This window comes from Eumetopias jubatus, unplaced genomic scaffold (assembly GCF_037043125.1).
Source record: "Eumetopias jubatus isolate StellerSeaLion01/CBP00866 unplaced genomic scaffold, mEumJub1_p1.0 scaffold_122, whole genome shotgun sequence".
In the NCBI taxonomy this organism is placed as follows: domain Eukaryota; kingdom Metazoa; phylum Chordata; class Mammalia; order Carnivora; family Otariidae; genus Eumetopias; species Eumetopias jubatus.
This window is the reverse complement of record NW_028274928.1, coordinates 312,492-332,510: the sequence shown is the minus strand read 5'-3', so window position 1 is coordinate 332,510 and position 20,019 is coordinate 312,492. Positions and strand designations below refer to the sequence as shown.

The following is a 20,019-nucleotide window of genomic DNA, read 5'->3' as shown; positions in this document are numbered from 1 at the left end:
AATTCTATATCCAGCAAAAAGATCCTCCAGGAATGAAGGCAGAACAAAAACATTCTCAGATGAAAGATAAAACTTGGAGGGTATGTTACCATCTGACCTCATACAAAAGAAAGCTAAAGAAAGTTTCAAGACGAAGAAAAATGATACCATCAAGAAACTTGGATTTTTGGAAATAAAGAACACAAAATTCTTTAAAACGTGTATGACTATTGAAAGCAAAAGCTGTCACATCATCTGGTGAAGTTTTCAGTGTAGAAAGATGTGAACTGATATGGCGGCTATCCTGTAAGAAGCAGGCGATTCCATAGCTTACATTAAGTGTAAAATATGAACAGTGAAAAGTTAGCTATGTATATTGCAATCCTTAGCGTGGAGCTTCTCAACAACGGTACCATTAACATTCTGGGTCTCAGAATTCTGTTGACGGAGCTGTCCTGTGCATTGTGGAGCGTTCAACAGCAAACCAGGCCACTACGCATTTGATGCCAGTAGCGGCATTCCCCCAGTCGTGACAATAAAAATGTGTCCAGATGTCACCAAATGTCACCTGGAGGACAAAAATCACTACCTACAAAAAAATAAAAATACTTGAAATAAAATGGCATATAATGTTAAAAGATTAAAAGTAAAAAGATGGAAGAAGATATGATACAAACACTCGTTCAAAGGAAAAAAAGTAGCTACTATAAGACAAAGAAGACATCAAAAAAATAAAATGAAAGAACCGCCCAGGATAAAGAAGAACATTACATAATGATAAAAGATCAAATCACCCATAAGCTCTAACAATCATAAATGTGCATGCACCTACCACCAGTTTCAAAGTACACAAAGTATGAAATATGTAAGTAAAAGGAGAAAGAAACAAATCCATAATACTGCCGGAAGACTTCGTAACTCCTCTCTCAGTAATTAATGGAAGAAACAGTATCAGAAAGGACAGAAAGACATGGTCAGCACTGTCAGCCAACCTACCCTGGCACTCTACCCTGTACGGCAGAATGTTCTCATCAAGTGCACCATGAACACTCATCCCCACGGACCGCAACCTGGGCCATAACACAAACTAACAAATTCAAAAGAACTGAAATTAGACAAAGTATGTTCTCTTACCATAAAGGAATTTTTTTTTTATAAAGATTTTATTTATTTATTTCACAGACAGAGACACAGCGAGAGAGGGAACACAAGCAGGGGGAGTGGGAGAGGGAGAAGCAGACTCCCCGCTGAGCAGGGAGCCCGATGTGGGGCTCGATGCCAGGACCCTGAGATCATGACCTGAGCTGAAGGCAGATGCTTAACGACTGAGCCACCCAGGCACCCCATAAAGGAATTTCTTTTAAAAATCAGTAACAGAAAGGGACGCTTGGATGGCTCAGGTGCTTAAGGGTCTGCCTCAGCTCAGGTCATGATCTTAGGGTCCTGGGATCAAGTCCTGCTTCTGGCTCCATGCTCAGTGGGGAGTCTGCTTCTCCCTCTTCCCTTCCCCCCACTCATGCTTGCACTCTCTCTCTCTCTGAAACAAATAAATAAATCTTAAAAAAAAAAAAAAATCAGGGGCACCTAGGTGACTCAGCCAGTTAAGCGTCTGCCTACAGCTCAGGTCGTGATCCCAGGGTCCTGGGATCAAGCTCTCTGCTCAGCGGGGAGTCTGCTTCTCCCTCTGCCACTCTCTCCCTGCTCATGCTCTCTTTCTCTCACTCTCTCTCAAATAAAATCTTTAAAAATAAATTTAAAAATAAATCAGTAACAGAAAGATATTTGGAAAATCCACTAATACCTGGGGGGGGGGATTTGGGAACAAATTTGGGAAGCACCATTTGGGAACAAAACTGTCACGATGCTGGAGAATCATCTAATTCTTCACAACTGCAAATGGAAACTTACGAACAGCAGAAATTCTACAGAGATCAGCACCTTAAGCTAGAACTCACACTCAGAACCAGTCACCACAGGACAACCTGATGTCTGCCTGCTGGTGTGATACAAGAAGCAGCAGATCCAGCATTCCTGCCAACACATGTACACATTTACCGTATTTACTCAATCCCAGAGCAGTGGTTCTCAAAGTGCAGTCCCCAGAAATTCTTGGAGCCACCCCCAGAAACAAAAAACTTCTGGAAGTAGCCTACAGTTGGTATCAAGAGCCCTCGCACTCTGCTGCTTCAGAAGCACTGCTCTGGGGCTAATTTTCACGTGACGGGAAGTGCACAAAATAAGAGCACTACACCCAACTCCAGGAGATACTAATCCAGACACTACCAACCACCAGCCTGGACTCTTCAAAAATGCCACATGAGAAGAAAGAAAACCACCACAAAGATTTCTCCAAATTAAAAGAAATTAAAAAGATATAATCAAATGAGGGGCGCCTGGGTGGCTCAGTTGTTAAGCGTCTGCCTTGGGCTCAGGTCATGACCCCGGGATTCTGGGATCGAGCCCCGCATCAGACTCCCTGCTCTGTGGGAAGCCTACTTCTCCCTCACCCACTCCCCCTGCTTGTGTTCCCTCTCTCACGGTGTCTCTCCCTCTCAAATAAATAAAATCTTTAAAAAAAGAATGACAATGGTGAGTGCTACTCCAGATGATCAGGAATATCCAAGAACAGAATTATTTCCATTCTGCTCTAAGATGTTATTGAAATACATCTTCTACAGTACATAACAAGCTTTAAATGTATATGAAGTATACACCCAGTGCAGAGTACATAAACGAGCTTTATATGTGCCAACTTAGCAGTCCCTCAGGGAATCTGTGGATGTGGGTGTTCACACACCTGCATGTGTGTGGGGGCGTGTGCATGTGCGGGTATATGCAGTGACGGTGCCAGGCAGTCCTTTGCTTACTAGGATTCTGTGAAAAGGTCAGAAGGCAAGATTCCAGAAGCCTCCACCTTCTTGAAACTTTATTTTTTTGAAACAGGTGCCTAGCTGTCAAGAATCCAAACACAAGTGGGGCGCCTGGGTGGCTCAGTTGGTTAAGCGACTGCCTTCGGCTCGGGTCATGGTCCTGGAGTCCCGGGATCGAGTCCCGCATCGGGCTCCCTGCTCAGCGGGGAGTCTGCTTCTCCCTCTGACCCTCTTCCGTCTCGTGCTCTCCATCTCTCATTCTCTCTCAAGTAAATAAATAAAATCTTAAAAAAAAAAAAAAAAAAAGAATCCAAACACAAGTGGAATTCAATGACTATAAAGATGTCCTTGGACAATAAGGCCAATGCTGACCTGCTACCTAAGCTCCTTTTACCATCTTTTTAACATGTGGTAACTAAAAAAATAAGCCAGCAAGTGGATTACTGAGTTACAGGTTACTGAGGTATCCCCCACTGTTGGACAGAGAAAACATTTATAAATTCCCACTAAATAATGTTTCCATGCAAATATCTGTACACAGAACTTTCTCCATATTTTTACATGAATTCTTTCAAAGAATCCCAGAACTGCAATAGTTTGTACAAAGTCATAAGCTCTAAAACACTTGAAATATTATTGCCAACTGCAAATTTAAACTCCCACCACTGAGTGCTATGAATAATGCCAAAAGCAATTTTACCTCACCCTTATCAGATGAGAGCTAAATACGTGTACCCTTCGCTTAAATAAAGGGAGGAAAATGGCATCTTGTCATTACCGGCACCGATTCACGTTTGCTAGCACACGGGGTCCTGCACTACTACTTACAAACTGTGGCTAAGGCTGCTCCCCATGCTGTTCAGTGGAGCTGGGCGTATTTGGGGCGTGTGCACTGGGGGCACCCCAGGAACTAGGACCCTCTCCCGTGGCACCAGCCTCCTCACAGGTAAATCTTCACTGGCCAGGAACTCAATGTGCCCCTTCAGCAAATGTCACCAGGACTAGGACGGTTTTTGTTAGTGATGTGGTCCCCAGTGGTCTGCCCTTACTTTTGCCCATAAACCCTGTTACTTCCAGGGAGCATTTCTACCAAATACGAAGTTTTGCAGGGATATATATACTATACAACAACAGAAATGGGGATGTTATTTATGCAAGAGTCCATCTCTTCCACACTGATTGGTAGTATCTCTTAAATGTATCGTATTAGAGTAATTTGGGCGCAAGAAAACAGGACTTTAACCTACAACCACATGGAACTGGACTCTCTGCAAGGACCTACAGGAGGAGATGCTGCATATTGACACCCTGACAGTAGCCCTGTGAGTCCATACGGTTCTGACCTTCAGAACTGGAAAATAATACATTTGTTTTAAGCCACTACATTTATGATAATTTTACAACAGCAATAGCACACGAATACAACTGCATAGCAATTAATGACGATTTTTTTCTTTGTATTCTGAGTCAATTTGACAATCCTGCTTCCCACGACCTCGCTCTCATCTTTCCTCCCTCATGTGAAACGGCCCTCGGATAAGAGAGGGTGGTGAGGTGAAGACAGAGGTGTTCTCCTCGTGGAGGATGTGTAAGTGTGCCGACGGCCTGTGCTGAGGCTCCCCCAGGCACTCTGGGGCTTCGGTGCAGTGCCGATTAGGCATCGAGGGGACCCGACACACAGCACACGACAAACACAGGTACCACCTGCCCTTAGACTGTAAAGCAGAGAATAAGCCTGAGGAGACGGTGGGCAGATCTTTAGCAAACACTAACCACGCAAACACTTCTCCTCCTCCCAATATAATGTCATATAAAAAATAAAAACCACGAGACCTCTGAAAATACTGGAGTACAAAGAGTACGTTAGGCTGAGGACCCCAAGGAAGATCACCTCTCAAAATCCTTACAGGAAGGTGAGAAAACGCTCTGCAAGCCGTTTGGCTGTGCTGGGTACATACCCTCAGTCACCTGCTGAGCACCACTACATGCGTGCCCACACTGAAGACACGGCAGTCAGTAACGGACACAGCTTGTAACTCACAAGCTCAGACTCACTCACCAGGAAATCTTAAATGATAGCAGTGGCTACCGGCGAGACAGTCCCCTAGCCCTTGGAAGGTGCCGACTGAGCTCAGGCTGCAGGGGCTGCATCCAGGTAGAGGGGCAGGTGCGTGTGGAATGACCGCTGCGTACGGGAAGGTAGGGAAGGTAGGTGGGGCAGCGCACAGCTCAGGAAGGACTGCCAGTCACCCAAGCTCAGCCACAACTATCCATGGGAATTCTGGAGCTGGAGCTGGGACACAGAAGGCAGCCTGCTTCGAGATAACTACAACTGTCAACTCCTGTAAGGAGAGCGACGAGAGGTCTACACCGCTCTGCAGATTAGGACGCCCAGAACAGCTGTCTTCTGAAAGAGAAAACACAGACAGACAGACACACAGGGAGAAAGGATTAGAAAGTGTTTCCCATAAAAATGGAAGATTAAATACACGACTGCCTTCAATACCAAAAACACTGCTTTTTCTTAAAGCTGAAACCTACAGAACAGAAAACAAGAGATGGTAACAAAATGTAGAAAGCTAGAGAGCAGATAGATGGATGGTAAATAAGCAGATCCAAGAAAAACAGGAGTCTCAGCACAGTAGCGAGGAAGCAGGAGAACCCTGGGACCCCGGAGGGGCGGGCCTGGCATCAGGGGGACCTCTGAAGCGGGTGGGGAGGGAGGAAAGAGTAGGAACTGACTGAAAGCTACTGAAGACCATCTGGATCCTCAGGTGACCCCTCCCAGCTACAGAGCAAGGGACAGCTACCCCCTGGGGGAGGGAAAGCAGAGGGCGAGGCTGAAGGAAGGACAGTGAACGTGGGTGCAAGCCAGCGTGGCCTCCCTTCCCTGCTGCCCAGGTAGAAATTCAGCGTTGAGAGGAGGAGGAGGGACAGGAGAAGCCGGCGGCCAGTGTTTGCTGAAACTGTCAGGCATGAATTTAAGCACCTCGCCTACGTTCATTTAATTCCTAGTTTTAGACAATTAACATAGGAAATTCTTACTATAAAAAAGAAAAATAACTGAAATGTCCAAGACCAAAGGTGGTCTATCCATACCATGTGACATCACCCAGTTTAAAAGAAGTAGGCAATGTGACGTGTGCTATGGCACGAAGCTTGAAAACATTTCGCTCAGTGAAATAAGCCAGACGCAATACGACAGACCCTGAAGGGCTCCACCTCCACGAGGTGACAGCAGTCAACTCCACAGACACGGAGGTACAGAAAGGCTACGGGGGCCGGGGAGGGGGGACAGCGAGGCGTCTCCCGGGTGCAGAGCTTGGGTTTGGGAGGAGGAAGGAGGCCTGGGGGCGGGAGGTGAGGACAGTGGTACAACAGCGTGAATGTGCTCACGGCCACTGCACTGCACGCTTGGGTAGACGTGGTTAAGATGGTAAGTTTTATGTTAGGTCTGATAAATTTTTTAAAAAGGAACAAAATCTATAAATATCGCTGAAATCCAGCTCCCTAGCAGCCGCGTAACCCCCGGAAGATGGGTATTTCCTCATCACTACCCACATCTCCAACATACGAAGCTGGTTTCTACCCTGGGGTCTGCCTGAACGCACCACCAGGCCCCTTCCCCTCACCCTCCTGCCGGCTGCCGCAGTTAAGGAACTAGAATCGGTATGGCTATCCTGGAAAAGCCAAATCCTCACACACCAGGCACATTCAGGCAAGAGTTTGATCACTTGGGGAGCTGGCCTGTCAATGAGACCAAACACCAGAAGGAGAGAGAACACTCCTGAAGGCCTCCTGGACTGTGAGGCCCTGGAGAAGGGGGCTGGGGTCTACGGAGCCCTTCCCACAACCGGGCACCCAGGGTACCTGTATTCTGCATGGTCCAAGAAGAAAAGTTTAGCGCAAATGAGAAACTTTTACAGCACATGACAGTAAAACCATTCCTCAGAAACAGTTCACACAAATAAAATTTAAAAAAAAGCAAACACTTTGAATGACAGATGAGCAAAGACAATTCATAAAAAAAGAAATACAGCTGTACTTCGAGAACTATGTGCAGCCACATTAGGAACTCTAACCCTTCCCACACACACCTGAGGGACCGCCCTGGGCGAGCGCTGTCCCGAGGAGGACAAACACAAGAAGCGGGCTGCCTACTTGCAAAGGGAGACGTGCTGGGAAGACTCTAATATACAGAAGGCGTGAGGGCCAGAAGGAAGCCGAGTCTCAAAAGAGACATCTGCATGAAAGGAACCAACCACAGAAGGTCTTGGGAGACCTGGAAGGGGCTGCAGAGCCTTGAGGGCTCAGGACTGGAGAGAAAGCCGGGGCAGCTGGAGTGGGCAAGGCACGGGAGGGCCACCAGATGCGGCTGAAGGGGTGGGCAGGGCTGAGTCCCGTGGGCACGGCCTGCCAGGATAACGAGTCTCACTTTAACTCTCAGTGCAAGGGAAGTCAGTGGAAGGTTTTAACACTAGGAGTCATTTTTGTTTCCAAGAGAACTTCTAAAACACGCAAATTAAAACAAATGAAAAAAATTCTTCACCCTTAGCATTCTTAACAGTCTTGGATAACGAAGCACTCTTAATGGCTAGCAAGAGTGTGAACAACTTTTATGGAGGACAGTTTGTGAAAATGCCCTGACAGCCCTTTTTTGTAATGGGAGTAACTTTAACCATAGGTTCTAATGATCCATGAAAACAAATATTTGAAAACATGAAAAATGTACACAAGATTGATCTACCAAGATGACCATTACTGTGCTGTGCTGCTTACAAGTCTACCCAAACAGCACGGAAGACTTTAGTTCCAGTGATGAGACCCGGTCCCGGGTGTCGGACACCCACACGCTGTCGCTGACAGCAGTAAGGCGGAGGGAGGGCCTTCCGAGAGTCACAGGGAGGAGCGGCAGCACCTGTCCCCGCCCCGACCAGCACCCAGGGTCCCCTCGCTCCAGTCACCATCCACACACCACACAACATCCCCACAACAGGAGACTCGTCATTTGAGGGGCTCACACAAAAGCTCCTCTCAGCTGTGAGGGAGCGGGCCTAAAACAGAGTTAATAGGTTTCCTCAGAAAAATTCCTTTTTTCTCATTCTCTGCATAAGATCACTTCTTTTAAAACAGTCAACTAGAAAATGAGTATTTATACAAAATGCAATTAAAATTCAAAATGCCACTTAAATATATTATAATATAGTATACAAAATGAGATTTTTAGTCTTTTTCATTAAGTTCTTTCAGCGATTGTGCTGCATTTTAGCAAAAGTCACAATCTTATCAAGTTTAATGCTAGAAAAGTAGTACAAAGAGTCTGAAAGATAATGAACATAAGCAACATCACGTTTAGTAACCTCCACTTCAGAGATGGAGCCTTTGAACTGGCAAGCAATTTATTCCATTTCCAATGCAATTTTCCTATTGTATTGAAAATTTTACCTCAGTATTTAAAAACAATAAGATGATGAATAATGGATTTTTTCAGAGACAGGATAAGCAGAAAATCCTAAGTGTCTGTGTTGCCTAGTGTCATACACACTTAATTGGTTTGTCACTCAAGAAAAATCAACGTTTCCAGCAATTAAGTATAATTCTGGAAACATATTTTTAAAAAGAGTAAAAACAATGTGAACAAAGACGACAGAACAGATGATACCAAACCCAAGAGTACTGCCACACTAAGAAACGGAGACAACTCTCTTAGCTGCTGCCAAAGGTTTAGAAAAATTGGGAACCTTCAACAAAAAACACTCAAGTCCTAGAAGGTGCGTAATTTACATGTATCTAAGTAAAAGTAGGTCAATACAATAACTAGCTTAAACTCACATTAGGTATCTAACAGCCTTATTGTTTCCATTTTGATGAGAAGCATTGCTGAGAAGCCAACTGATAGTAAAGGGAGAAACCATTTAAAATATGCCTAATGCTTCAACCTTCTTTAAGAAAAATAAACACTGCCCTCTTTGCCTACATGTTAACAGAGTAGAAAAACAAAGCAACAAAGTACTATAAAGAAATGGGTATGTCTCCTTCATCAAACACAGCTTCCAAGTTCAAGCGTGTCACTGATGAGTCACTAATAAGCAGCAAAACTGTATACTGGGAAACTGGGACTCTTCCCTTCCTACAGTAGCAGAGGAGTTAAACAGCAGAATAGTTGTGTAAAAAAAAAAAGGAAAGGAACATTGCCTGAAAGGCACGCCTTGACCTCAGCAATAAAAACAAGCAAGACGCGCAAGGGCCAGTCAGTGCCCACGCCCGGAGATGCCCCCCATGTGGACTATGGACACAGTAACCTCGGAGCCACCGACTCCTCTTCCACGGCGTTCTGTAAAAAACCTCAATACCAATTTCTTAACATAAGAAATTACACCAACGCTATACATGAATCGAAACAAGCTTCTAAATTAGAGTAATGGGACAATATCTAATATTATGTAAACGCCAATCCAGAAATTAAAAACATAAGTGGGCCGATTAGCTCAGGACACATGACCCAGTTATACCCAAAACTGTCATGTTCACAATCACCAAATCTATCTTCATGCTAATACTGTCAGCTGTAGAAACTACAGTGAAACAGACCTGTTCTGGCAGGTTTAAAGAATTTCATGAACTCGAGTGAACTACAGATCCTTAAAAATATGTCTCTGATTCCAAGGAGTCCTGGGCCTGAGCACTTTGATAAACACTATCTTAAGAATCATTTGGTAGCGGCACCTGGGCGGCTCAGTCACTAGCGTCTGCCTTCGGCTCAGGTCGTGATCCCAGGGTCCTGGGATCGAGTCCCACACTGGACTCCCAGGGAGTCCGCTTCTCCCTCTGCCCCTCCCCCTGCTTGTGCTCTCTCTTTCTCTCACTCTCTGTCAAATAAATAAATAAATCTTAAAAAAAAAAAAAAACAAAGGAAGAATCATTTGGTACTTGAAAAAACCTTTTCAGCTGTGAACACAAAAAAGTTTCATCTTTATAACTAAAGGCATTTTTTTAGATCATAATTGTAAAATTTTTAAAGATTCAGAGGAAATCGTGTATAGACACTCATTCTGAGTGTCTATAAAAAAAACTGTGTTGCCTCTATTAAGAAACACACTAATATTTTAGAGATAATCAGACAATAGCCATCTGTTCTCAGCATGACTCTCTTCTCAAACACTAAAGTTTAAGCATTATAATATTGCAAATGACTCTAGGCAGGGCCAAAGCCACACTGCAACATGAAGCAAAGAATAGGTACTAATAGACATGGATAAACACAATGATGTCCAGTGTCAGTCATTCTTTTTTCAAATGTGAAGATAATTTGAATGACACGGGTACCATTTAAAAGACAGAAATGAAAAATATCAAATTAACAAATACCTTACTTTTACCCACCTATACATACTACAAGAAGAAAATCAATGCCTCACATTAGTTCACAGAAAATGATCTTAACAAGTAATTGCACTCTTACTGAACTATTAAATACTATGCGTGGGACACAGCATTTCATTCACCTAGTAACTTCCAAAAAAAAAAAAAAAAAACCCCACCCCCCCCAAAAAAAAAACCAAGAACATCCTCCTATATTAACCATACTCAAATCATATCTAATTTGTCCCCTTGAAATTTTCATAAAGTACAAACCCAATGATGAAAAATTTTATACCAGTTGTAACAATTTATGATCACTACATGTTAAATATATTGTGTCCTAAACTAGCATGATTATAATGAAATAAAAGTAGTTTCACTCCAAGGAAAACCTGAAAACCTTTAAAATACATTACTACAATTCCTTATACATTATGAACACAATATGACATTTTTATATGGTCAAAGAAAAAGCCTTTTAAAGCTCACAAAGCAAGAAAAACCCATGTCAAAGCTGTTTTTCTAACAACTAATTAGCTTTCAATTGCCAATGTGGAAGAAAAAGACCCCATAGTATAAACTTTTGTTATTGGAAAGAGAAGACTGAATTTGCACTTTTTATTTTTTTATCTATTTTGTTAGCTGTCTTCTAATTTACAGCACACATTTCCCAAAACAGAAATACTAGAAAAGCCATAATTTGGATATAAAACTTTACTCACTTTACAGTTCTGAAATATAAAATTAGAGATTTGTTATATATTAAGTCAAAAGTACCCTAAACACAGTTAGCTTTGTTAAGTATATCTCACTGCAGTAAGAAAACCTCCAGAGATGAGGTGCGGGAGGTGCTGAGAGGCGGGGCGCTAGGTCTCTCTCAGAGGTGAAGAAAATCTTCCAACCCTGCCCGTGGTTATGGCTGCATTTACCTTGTGAATACATAAAACCCTGAATTTTACACTCCACACGGGAGGCCTGTAGCCAAAACTTGTTAGTGAATGGAAAAATAAATAATAAGACTGACTTTCAAATACAAAGAGTAAAGACAAAAACAGAACAAAGGTAAATGACTCCTTCCTGCCAGTTCCAGAACAAGACTCGAGCAGACAGGGCGCCCTCCCCCTCTCCCCCATAAGCTATAACCCTGGAGACGACAGAGGGAAAGGTGAAGAGAAGGAGGCAGACCAGGAGGGACCCAGACCCCAGAGGTCACACAACAGGGAGTTCCCAATGCGCTCCTTCAGCCTCATTTATCCCAAATTGTGTACCAGAGAGTCAGCAGCCAGAAAAACCACGGACATAAACCAAAGAGAGCCCCAAGAACAGCCCAGGCCCTCCTGCCCATCCCTACCACTGGGTTCACAGGAACCCAGACGTAAAGGCCCCCCAGGCCATACTGCAGGAGGCGAGAGGCTGCAATAAACAGGCATTCCTCCCCTCCCCAGACAAGGGGACATCAGCAGAGCCCCACGCGGCACCGCAGACCCCATGTCTGCCCAGCGGTGAAGGGGGGACCACCCGCAGACCCCATGTCTGCCCAGCGGTGAAGGGGGCACCCTCTTCTCCCAGGTGTCAAAGGGAACCCAGCTTTCACCCCATCTGCCAGCAACAAGGCAGCACCACCTCATCCCACCTCCCTATCCCCCAGTCCCATGGGGTGTCAGAGGAGGCCTGATAAAACAGAAGATTATTTGAATAAAGTCCAGAACCTCCCAGCATAATACCCAAAATGTCCAGGATACAATTTAAAAAAAAAAAAAAGGACTCATTATACCAAAACCCAGAAAATCTCTAATCCTGAAGGAAAAATAACCAACAAATGCCAACACCAAAGGGATGCATATGGTGAAATTATCTGACAAGGATTCTCATATCCATCATAAAAATGTGTCTATGGGCAATTACAAACATACTTGAAGCAAATGAAAACAAACAAACAGCTATTTCAGCAAAGAAAGCTAATATGAAGAAGAACCAAATGGAAATTCTAAAACTAAAAAATACAATAATGGAGATTTGAAAACAATGCATAGGGTTCAGGGGCAGAAAAGAAGAGACAAAGGAAAAGTCAATGAACTTGAAGAGTGAACAACAGAAACCAATCTGGACAGAAAATGGACTTAAAACAAATGAGGAGAAACTCAGGACGTTTGAGACACAAGAAAGATCTCACAAGGTGTCTCCAGAGAGAGTGTTAGAAGAGATGAAAGAGGGTGGGGCTCAAAAAGTTCTAGACAAATAATGGCTGAAAACTCCTAACCTGACAAAAGATAAAACTTGCAGATTCAATATGCTACGTGAACCCCAAACAGTATAAACCCAAAGAAATCTATGTCAAGACCCATAATAATCAAACTACTGAACTAAAGACAAGAAAAAAAGCTTGTAAGTAGTGAGAAATGACATCTTACCCACAGGAAAAGAAAACATTCCAATGACATCAGATTTCTCATCAGAAATCATGGAGGCCAGAAAGAAGTAGCATAACATTTTCCAAGGGCTTAAAATAGAAAAAGGACTGTCAACCCCAAATTGTGTATCTGGTGAAATTACCCTTCAGGAATGAAGCAGAAATAAGACCTTCTAAGACGAAAGAAAACTAAGAGAATTTGTTTTCAGCAGACCTACACTAAAAGAATAGCAAGGAATTCTTAGAACAGAAATAATAAGGAATTCAGGACCTTCAAGAAATAAGAGAACAACAGAAATAGTGAAAACATGGGTGAATAGAATAGGCATTTCTTCTCCTTTTGAGTTTTCTAGATTATGTTTGAGAGAGAGAAAAAGTAACACTGATGTATAACTGTAGTCATATGTAAGGGAAATATTTATGTACTTTTGCAAAATTAAAGTATTTATGTAATTGTACAAGATAATTACTTTACCAGTAAGGATGAGTAAAGGGATGTAAAGAGGTACTGATTCTTCACTTTACTAACACTGATAAAATATCAACACCAGAATACTGTGATGAATCACATATGTATAATGTCATATCTAGAACTACCACTAAATAACATCTATACAAAGACATACAGTGGAGAAACACCATAGGTAAATCAAAATGGAATTCCAAAAATTGTTCAAGTAACCCACAGAAAAACAGGAAAAAGAAAACAAAGAAACAACGCAGCAATCAAAAAGGAAAATGGCAGATATAAGCCCTAACTTGTCAATCATTACACTGAACATAAATGCTCTAAATATATCAATCATAAGACAGAGATTGGCACAGGCTCAGGTCTTGATCCTGGAGTCCCGGGATCGGGTCCCGCATCGGGCTCCCTGTTTGGCGGGGAGTCTGCTTCTCCCTCTGACCCTCTCCCCTCTCATGCTGTCTATCTCATTCTCTCTCTCAAATAAATAAATAAATTCTTTAAAAAAAAAACAAAAACAAAACATAAGCCAACCATATGCTGACTACAACAAACTTACCTCAAATATAAGCAGGTGGAAAGTAAAAGGATGGAAAATTATATGCCAGGTAAACATTAGTCAAAATAAAGCATGAGTGGCTATATAAATGTCAGAAAAAGGAAAGCCCAGAGCAAAAATATTACTAGAGACAGATGGAAATTATAAAATAATAAAAGCATCAGTCCATCAAAACAGAGCAATCCCAAACATGTCTGCACCAAATGACAGACTGGCAAAACAGTAAAGTAAAAATTGATAAAACCAAAAGGAAAAATAGACAAATGCACAATTACAGTTAGAGACTTCAACGACCCACTCTCAACCAAGAAAACAACTAGAACATAAACTAGCAAAGATAACAGGATCTTATCAACATTTCAGAACATTTCACCCAACGACAGCACAATACACCTTCTTTTGGGCCCTGAAATTCTTACCAATACAGACCATATTCTTGGTCACAAGACAAACCACCAAAATTAAATGAAGTAACACGAAGCATGTTCTTTAACCACAAAGAAATCATGCTAGAAATTAGTAACAGAAATATAACAGCAAATTTTCCATACACATTCCTAAGTAATCCATGAGACAGAGGGGAAGTCTCAAAGTAAAACAAAATGCCAAAATTTGTGGGACACCGACAAATCAGTGCTGAGAGGGAAATTGACAGCACAAAATCCTTATGTTAAAAAAAGAGGAAAAGTCTCCAATCAATAATCTAAACTCCCACCATAAGAAACAAGAATGAGAAGATAAAAAATAAAACCTAAAGAAGCAATCAAAAAGAAGGAAAAGTAAAGCACAGAAATTAATAAAAGTAAAAACAGACAACTACAGAAAAAATAAGAAAAATAAAGGATAGCTCTTTGAAAAAACTCAAACCTCTAGTAAGACTAACCAACAAAGGAGTGAAGGCACAAACCACCAATATCTGAATGAAACAACATCAAAAAGATAGTAAGAGAATAGATGATGAACAACACTACACACATAAATATGGCAACTTTCCTGAAAAGGACCGATTCCTCAAAGGGCACAATCACAACTCACCCCAAACAAAATAGCTCATTTGAATAGCCTAGTTAACTATTAAAGAAACTGAGTTTGTAAAGTGAAACACCCAAAAAAGAAATCTCTTAGGTCCAGACGGTTTCACTGGGAATTCTACCAAACATTTAAAGAAGAGAGCAACTCTATTCGAAGTCTTCCAGAAAGCAGGAGAGAAGGGAACACTTTCCAAGTCATCTCATGAGGCCAGGCATCAGGGCTAAAATCTGACAGTCACTGCCGTTCCATTCATGGAAAAGAGACATCTACAGTCAAGTGCAATCTGTGCTCTGAGGGGGAACAGGGGCCTGTAGGAGCCAGCAGGGGCATCTAACTCTATCCTGGCTGGGGTTGAGATAATGGAAGGCTTCCAAAGAAAAGTAATTTTCGATGCTGACAGAGTCAGAAATATAGCCACTGAAATATGGAGATTTTAAATGCCAGAAGAAACAGCTAGAAGAATCCAAAATAAGTGCCTTGGGGGTGAGAGGCTGGGGTAAGGAGGAAGCAATAAGCGGAGTACAGAGCCACAGTATATTCTCATTAGCCTTTTACCATATGTTATTATGATAAAATACAACCTACCTTCACAAAATAATGCAAAAGCACAACTTCCAGTTTAAGATCCATCTCTCCCTGCTCCTCTTCCCTAAGCCCAACTATAAGCTTGGAAATAAAGCAAGAGCCAAACAAAGGAGAGCTCTGGAAGGGGGCGAGAAGGCAGCAGTGAAGAGGAAGAGGGTTAGGGGGGCTTGGGACCAAGGACTGAGAAACGACACAGCGGCAGGACGTCCTACAGGCCCTCACCCAACAGCAGGAAGGAGACAGGCCTGGCATTCCCTAACTCCCAACCCAGCAAGGAAAGGCACCCCGGAAAGATCATTCCTCCCCTGGAGGGAGCAAGAGTACACCACCACCAGCAAGACAGATCAAAAAGTGCCGTGGGAAACGGCATCCTTCCCCATGGAACTAAGACTCCCCTGTCCCATCGAGGGACAGTGGTGCATCTGGGCGGCAGCAGTTAGAGGAACCCTGCCACAAAAACAGGTTAGAAGCCTCAGAAAGCCCCTGTGTCCCCGTGGGCCGAGACGCCCCTCTCTTCTCACCAGGAGGGAAACCAGGCAGCATCACCAAGCACAGCCCCACTTCAGAAGCAGCCAGTCCAGGAAACCGCTTCTATTCAGGGCCTGAACTCCCCTCCTCTGCCACCAGAGACCAGAGCAGCAGGAAGCACCAGCAAGAGGGATTCCAAGGGCCACAGCGGTGCTGAGACTCCTCCCCTAACCAGACACACCAGAACAGCCAGCAGGCTCATGCAGAGCGGGTACAATCACAACCACTGCCCATCCAACAAGGCCTTTTCATCACATGGACTGACCATTCCTTCTCTTACCAAGAGACACTGGGCCTGGGGAGATCGCCTCTTCCTTTCAGCACGATAAGCAGGGACAAGAAGGAGTCCCAGTACACCACATAAACCAAGCACACCAAAAACTGTAACACAAAATTAAACTGTCACTGGGATCACAACCCACAAATGTAGGCCAGGACCTACAAGGTAAACCTAAACAGGGCGATCACCTGCTAAAGTAAAAGATATAAACAGAACCCACATTCTCCAGACATAAGAAACAGAATGTCCAGGATAAAATAAAAAATCATCCATCACATCAAGAACCAGAAGATTCACAGTGTGAGTTAGAAAGGATAATCAACAGACACCAAAACTCAAATTAACTCAGATACTGGAATTATGTGACAATCATTTTAAGCAGCAAACATAAACATGCTTCAACAAGCAATAACAATTCTCTTGAAACAAACAGAAATTATAAAACTGACAAACACACTAGTTCAAATGAAACACTGCTGCATGGAATCAACAGAAGAGTGAAGATGACAAAGGACAGAATTAGGGAATTTGCGAACAAAAATCAATACAATGCACACAATCTTAACACAGAAAAAAGAAACTGGGGGGGCGGGGAACCTAAGGGAATTATGTAACACTAACAAAAGATCCAACATTTGTATCACCCCAGTACCAGCAGGAGAGAGAAGACAGTGGAAACCAGAGTCCTTGAAGAAACTCCCCAACTTTGGTGAAACAAAACCCAACAGATTAAAATCTCTTACTAAATACCAACCAAGATAAACCAAAAGAAATCCACACCAAGATACATCACAGTTAAACTTGTAAAAATGAAAAACAAATAAGACCTTGAAAGCAGTCAGAGAGAAATGACACGTTACCCGCAGGGAAACGCCAACTCGCGCAGCAGTGAACTTCTCATCAGGAATCATGAAGGCAAGGTGGGCAGTAGCCAGTTTTCAAGGCTAACGAAAGAACTGTCAACCAGGAATTCTATACCCAATACATCCATCCTTCAGGAATGAAGGGGAAATAAGAACATTCTAAGGTGGAAGAAATTTCAAAAATTGGCTATAGGAAGCACTTCAAATAGAAAGGAATGGGGAAAAAAGAATCCTGGAATACAAGGAAGGAGCAACAGAAAGAGCAGAAACGTGGGTACGTACATTAGACTATCCTTATAATCATGAGTTTTATAAATATTTGATGATTTAAACAAAAAGTGTAACACCATCTGATACTCAAGATAGGATATTTGAAGTGTAGGGGGAGAAGATGGGTAAAGGGACCAAAATGCAAGTAAGGTTTACACACTCTACTCCACAGACTAAAATACGAATCCCAACACCCCATGGTGATAAGTCACATACGTATACTGCAATACCCAACAGAGCACACACTACAAAAACTACAAGAAGACCTACACTCAAAAACCCCGCAGAGATCTCCAAAAAAAGTTCAAATGACCTAAAGGAAGTCAAAAAGAGAAACAGAAGAGGAATGAGAATCAGAAGAAACAAAATAAACAAATAATAAAATAGCACCTACACTCTAATATAGCAATAATTAACTTAAATGTAAAGGGTCTAAATACACCCATCCAGAGAATGACAGAGTGCATAACGGAAAACCAGGATCCAACAAAGAGACTCCAAATTCAACTTAGGCTGAAAGCAAACACCATGCAAACATTAATCCACAATAAAGCAGGAGGAGATTTCAGAGCAAAGAAAATTGCCAGAGACAAAGAACATCACGCAAAAAAAGAAACACTCTACCAGAAGACGTAAGAATCCTAAATATGTACACACCAAATGACAGAGCCTCAAAATACCCGCAGCAAAAACTGAGATGCAAGCCGCGACGGAAACCTATTGTGAAATAAATAGCATATTTCCAAATAATGATCTCCCCAAATCAAGCACTCAGAGAATTTCTGACACAATCACTGTTACAGGTACTGTCAAGGAGGAAAAGAGAAATGGTACTTCTGGCCAAACGCTAAACACAGGCACCTCAGTAGGTTCTCCTGTAACCCTTCACCATCCTGTAGGAAAACAACAGTATTCCCCCCCATTTTACATCCCAGGAAATGGGCGTTCAGGTTAATGAGATCAAACAGCTAGTCAGTAAATGAGCCGCGATTCAATTCAGCTCTACAACATTACAACACATACTTTCTGACTCTATGTTACAGTTTCTCAAAGAGCCCAGAACCAAAGTTACTCTAAAACTCGAATCCTGAAGCAACTGGATATTGAAATTTTTTTTTCCTCTTCTGTACTAAAAGTTAGCAGCTTCTGCGGCACCTGTCCAACTCTCGATTTCAGCTCAGGTCGTGATCTCAGGTGGTGGGATCGAGGCCCGCCTAGGGCTCCACGCTCAGGGGGAGTCCGCTTGAGGTTCTCTCTCTCTCTCCGACCCTCCCCCCGCACGCACGCGCACTCTCTCAAATAAATGTTTTAAAAAGTTAATTGCTTCTACAATTCCTTAGGAATAAAATTTCGATTAACTGCAGAAGACAGTATTTCCTCTTTTTATAAGTTCCTTTTTTATAAAATGTAGTATTCCTCTCTTCGGGCGAGAAACAAGTTAAGTGCGAGCTGAAACCAACTAGGGGAGGAGGCTTCCATTTTCAACGAAAGGTCTCTATGTTTTAAATGGACGACTGAAGTGGGGTCCCATTAAACAATCTAACCTTGTAAAGCTCCGTTTCTCATCGCTAAAAGCAAAACTTCTGGCCAACGAACATGATTAAGTGCACCTGGGTTTGGCACATGACCTGAACCCTTTGCGTTTGTGACAGGCCGTGCTTCTCCACTCAGGTGTGTGCTTCGTGTCTGCACGTTCACGGTCCCTACGGGAACCACGCCGAGGCTCGGACAGCAGCAGTGTCTGCGGGATGAGGGCCCCGCCCGCCCGGCTCCCGTGAGAGCGCCGCAGCCGCACGCCGGCCCCCACCTCCGAGGGCGTCGATGGCCAAGGCAGCCCAGGACTGGGGCGGAGCTGGGGGTGACCCCGCCCGGCCCCGACGCTGGGTCCCGGGGCCTCTCCCAAGGGTGGACGCCCCCCCAGAGTGCAGGCGCGCGGGAGTCGGAGCACTGTGCGCGGCCTGCGAGCTGGGACAGACCCGCGGCCGGGGGGCGGGGGGCCCGGACGGGGCGCGGGGGGAGGGCCGCCACGGGGGGAGGGAGGTCGGCGCCGTCGTTACCTGCTGAGCCGTTCGGCCCCCGGCCCAGGCCCGGCCGCGCTGTAGTAGGCCGCGCGTTTGCGGTTGGCCACGGCGGCCGCGCTGCGCACCGGGTACAGAGGGATCCGCTCCGCCATGTTCCGGCCGCCACCTTCCCGCCCCTTCTCGATTCGCTGCCTTTCCCCGCCCTCTCCGCTCAGCTCCAACCCGGCTGAGGCGCCGCCCGCGCGTCCGTGCCCGCCCCGCGAGCGCCGGAGCCCGAGAGCTTCACAGAGCGTCGGAGCCTGATGACGACAGCTTGCGGCGAAGGGAGGGCACAAAAGGCGGCGGCGTTAAGAGGCTCCGTCCCGCGTCAGGGCCCGATGACGTCACCGCGGCCGCGAGGGCGCAAGCGGAGGCGGTGACGCGCTGAGGCTCCGCCTCCCGCGCGCCGGGGCCGGATGGCGTCACCGCGGCGCGCAGAGGGGGTGTGTCCCGGCGGCCCCGCCCCGGGCTCTGGGCGCTGGGGGCTGGGCGCGTGCGCGTGCGCGAGGGCGCGCGCCGGAGGCCGGCCCGGGGCTGTGCTCCAGGTGCGCGTGTCCGGGGACGGCGGCGGCCGCGGCCCCCGGACTCCTGCCTTTCCCGGTCGCCGGGGACTTCCCGGTCCCTTAACTCGCCGCCTTGTCGGGCTTCCCCTGCGCGCAGGTGTGTGCGGCGTTGTCCCGCACCTACGGAATACGATTCCCGTAAGTGGCCTCCAAAGAGTGGGCCAACAGTCGAGCCAAGAGAGTGCTCAACTT

The 20,019-nt window shown here is 44.6% G+C and overlaps 1 protein-coding gene across 1 annotated transcript in view; it reads right to left on the bottom strand.

Moving 5' to 3' along the window:
- The window catches only part of LOC148161591 (putative phospholipid-transporting ATPase IIB), a 76,710-nt gene extending 57,140 nt beyond the window's left edge, over positions 1 to 19,570 (bottom strand). Inside the window, exon 1 of the mRNA XM_088020722.1 lies at positions 19,262 to 19,570. Within this exon, the coding sequence (XP_087876848.1) occupies positions 19,262 to 19,377 (116 nt within the window). The 5' untranslated portion in view covers positions 19,378 to 19,570. The remainder of the gene's footprint in view (positions 1 to 19,261) is intronic.
- Between the last annotated feature and the right edge of the window lie 449 nt (positions 19,571 to 20,019).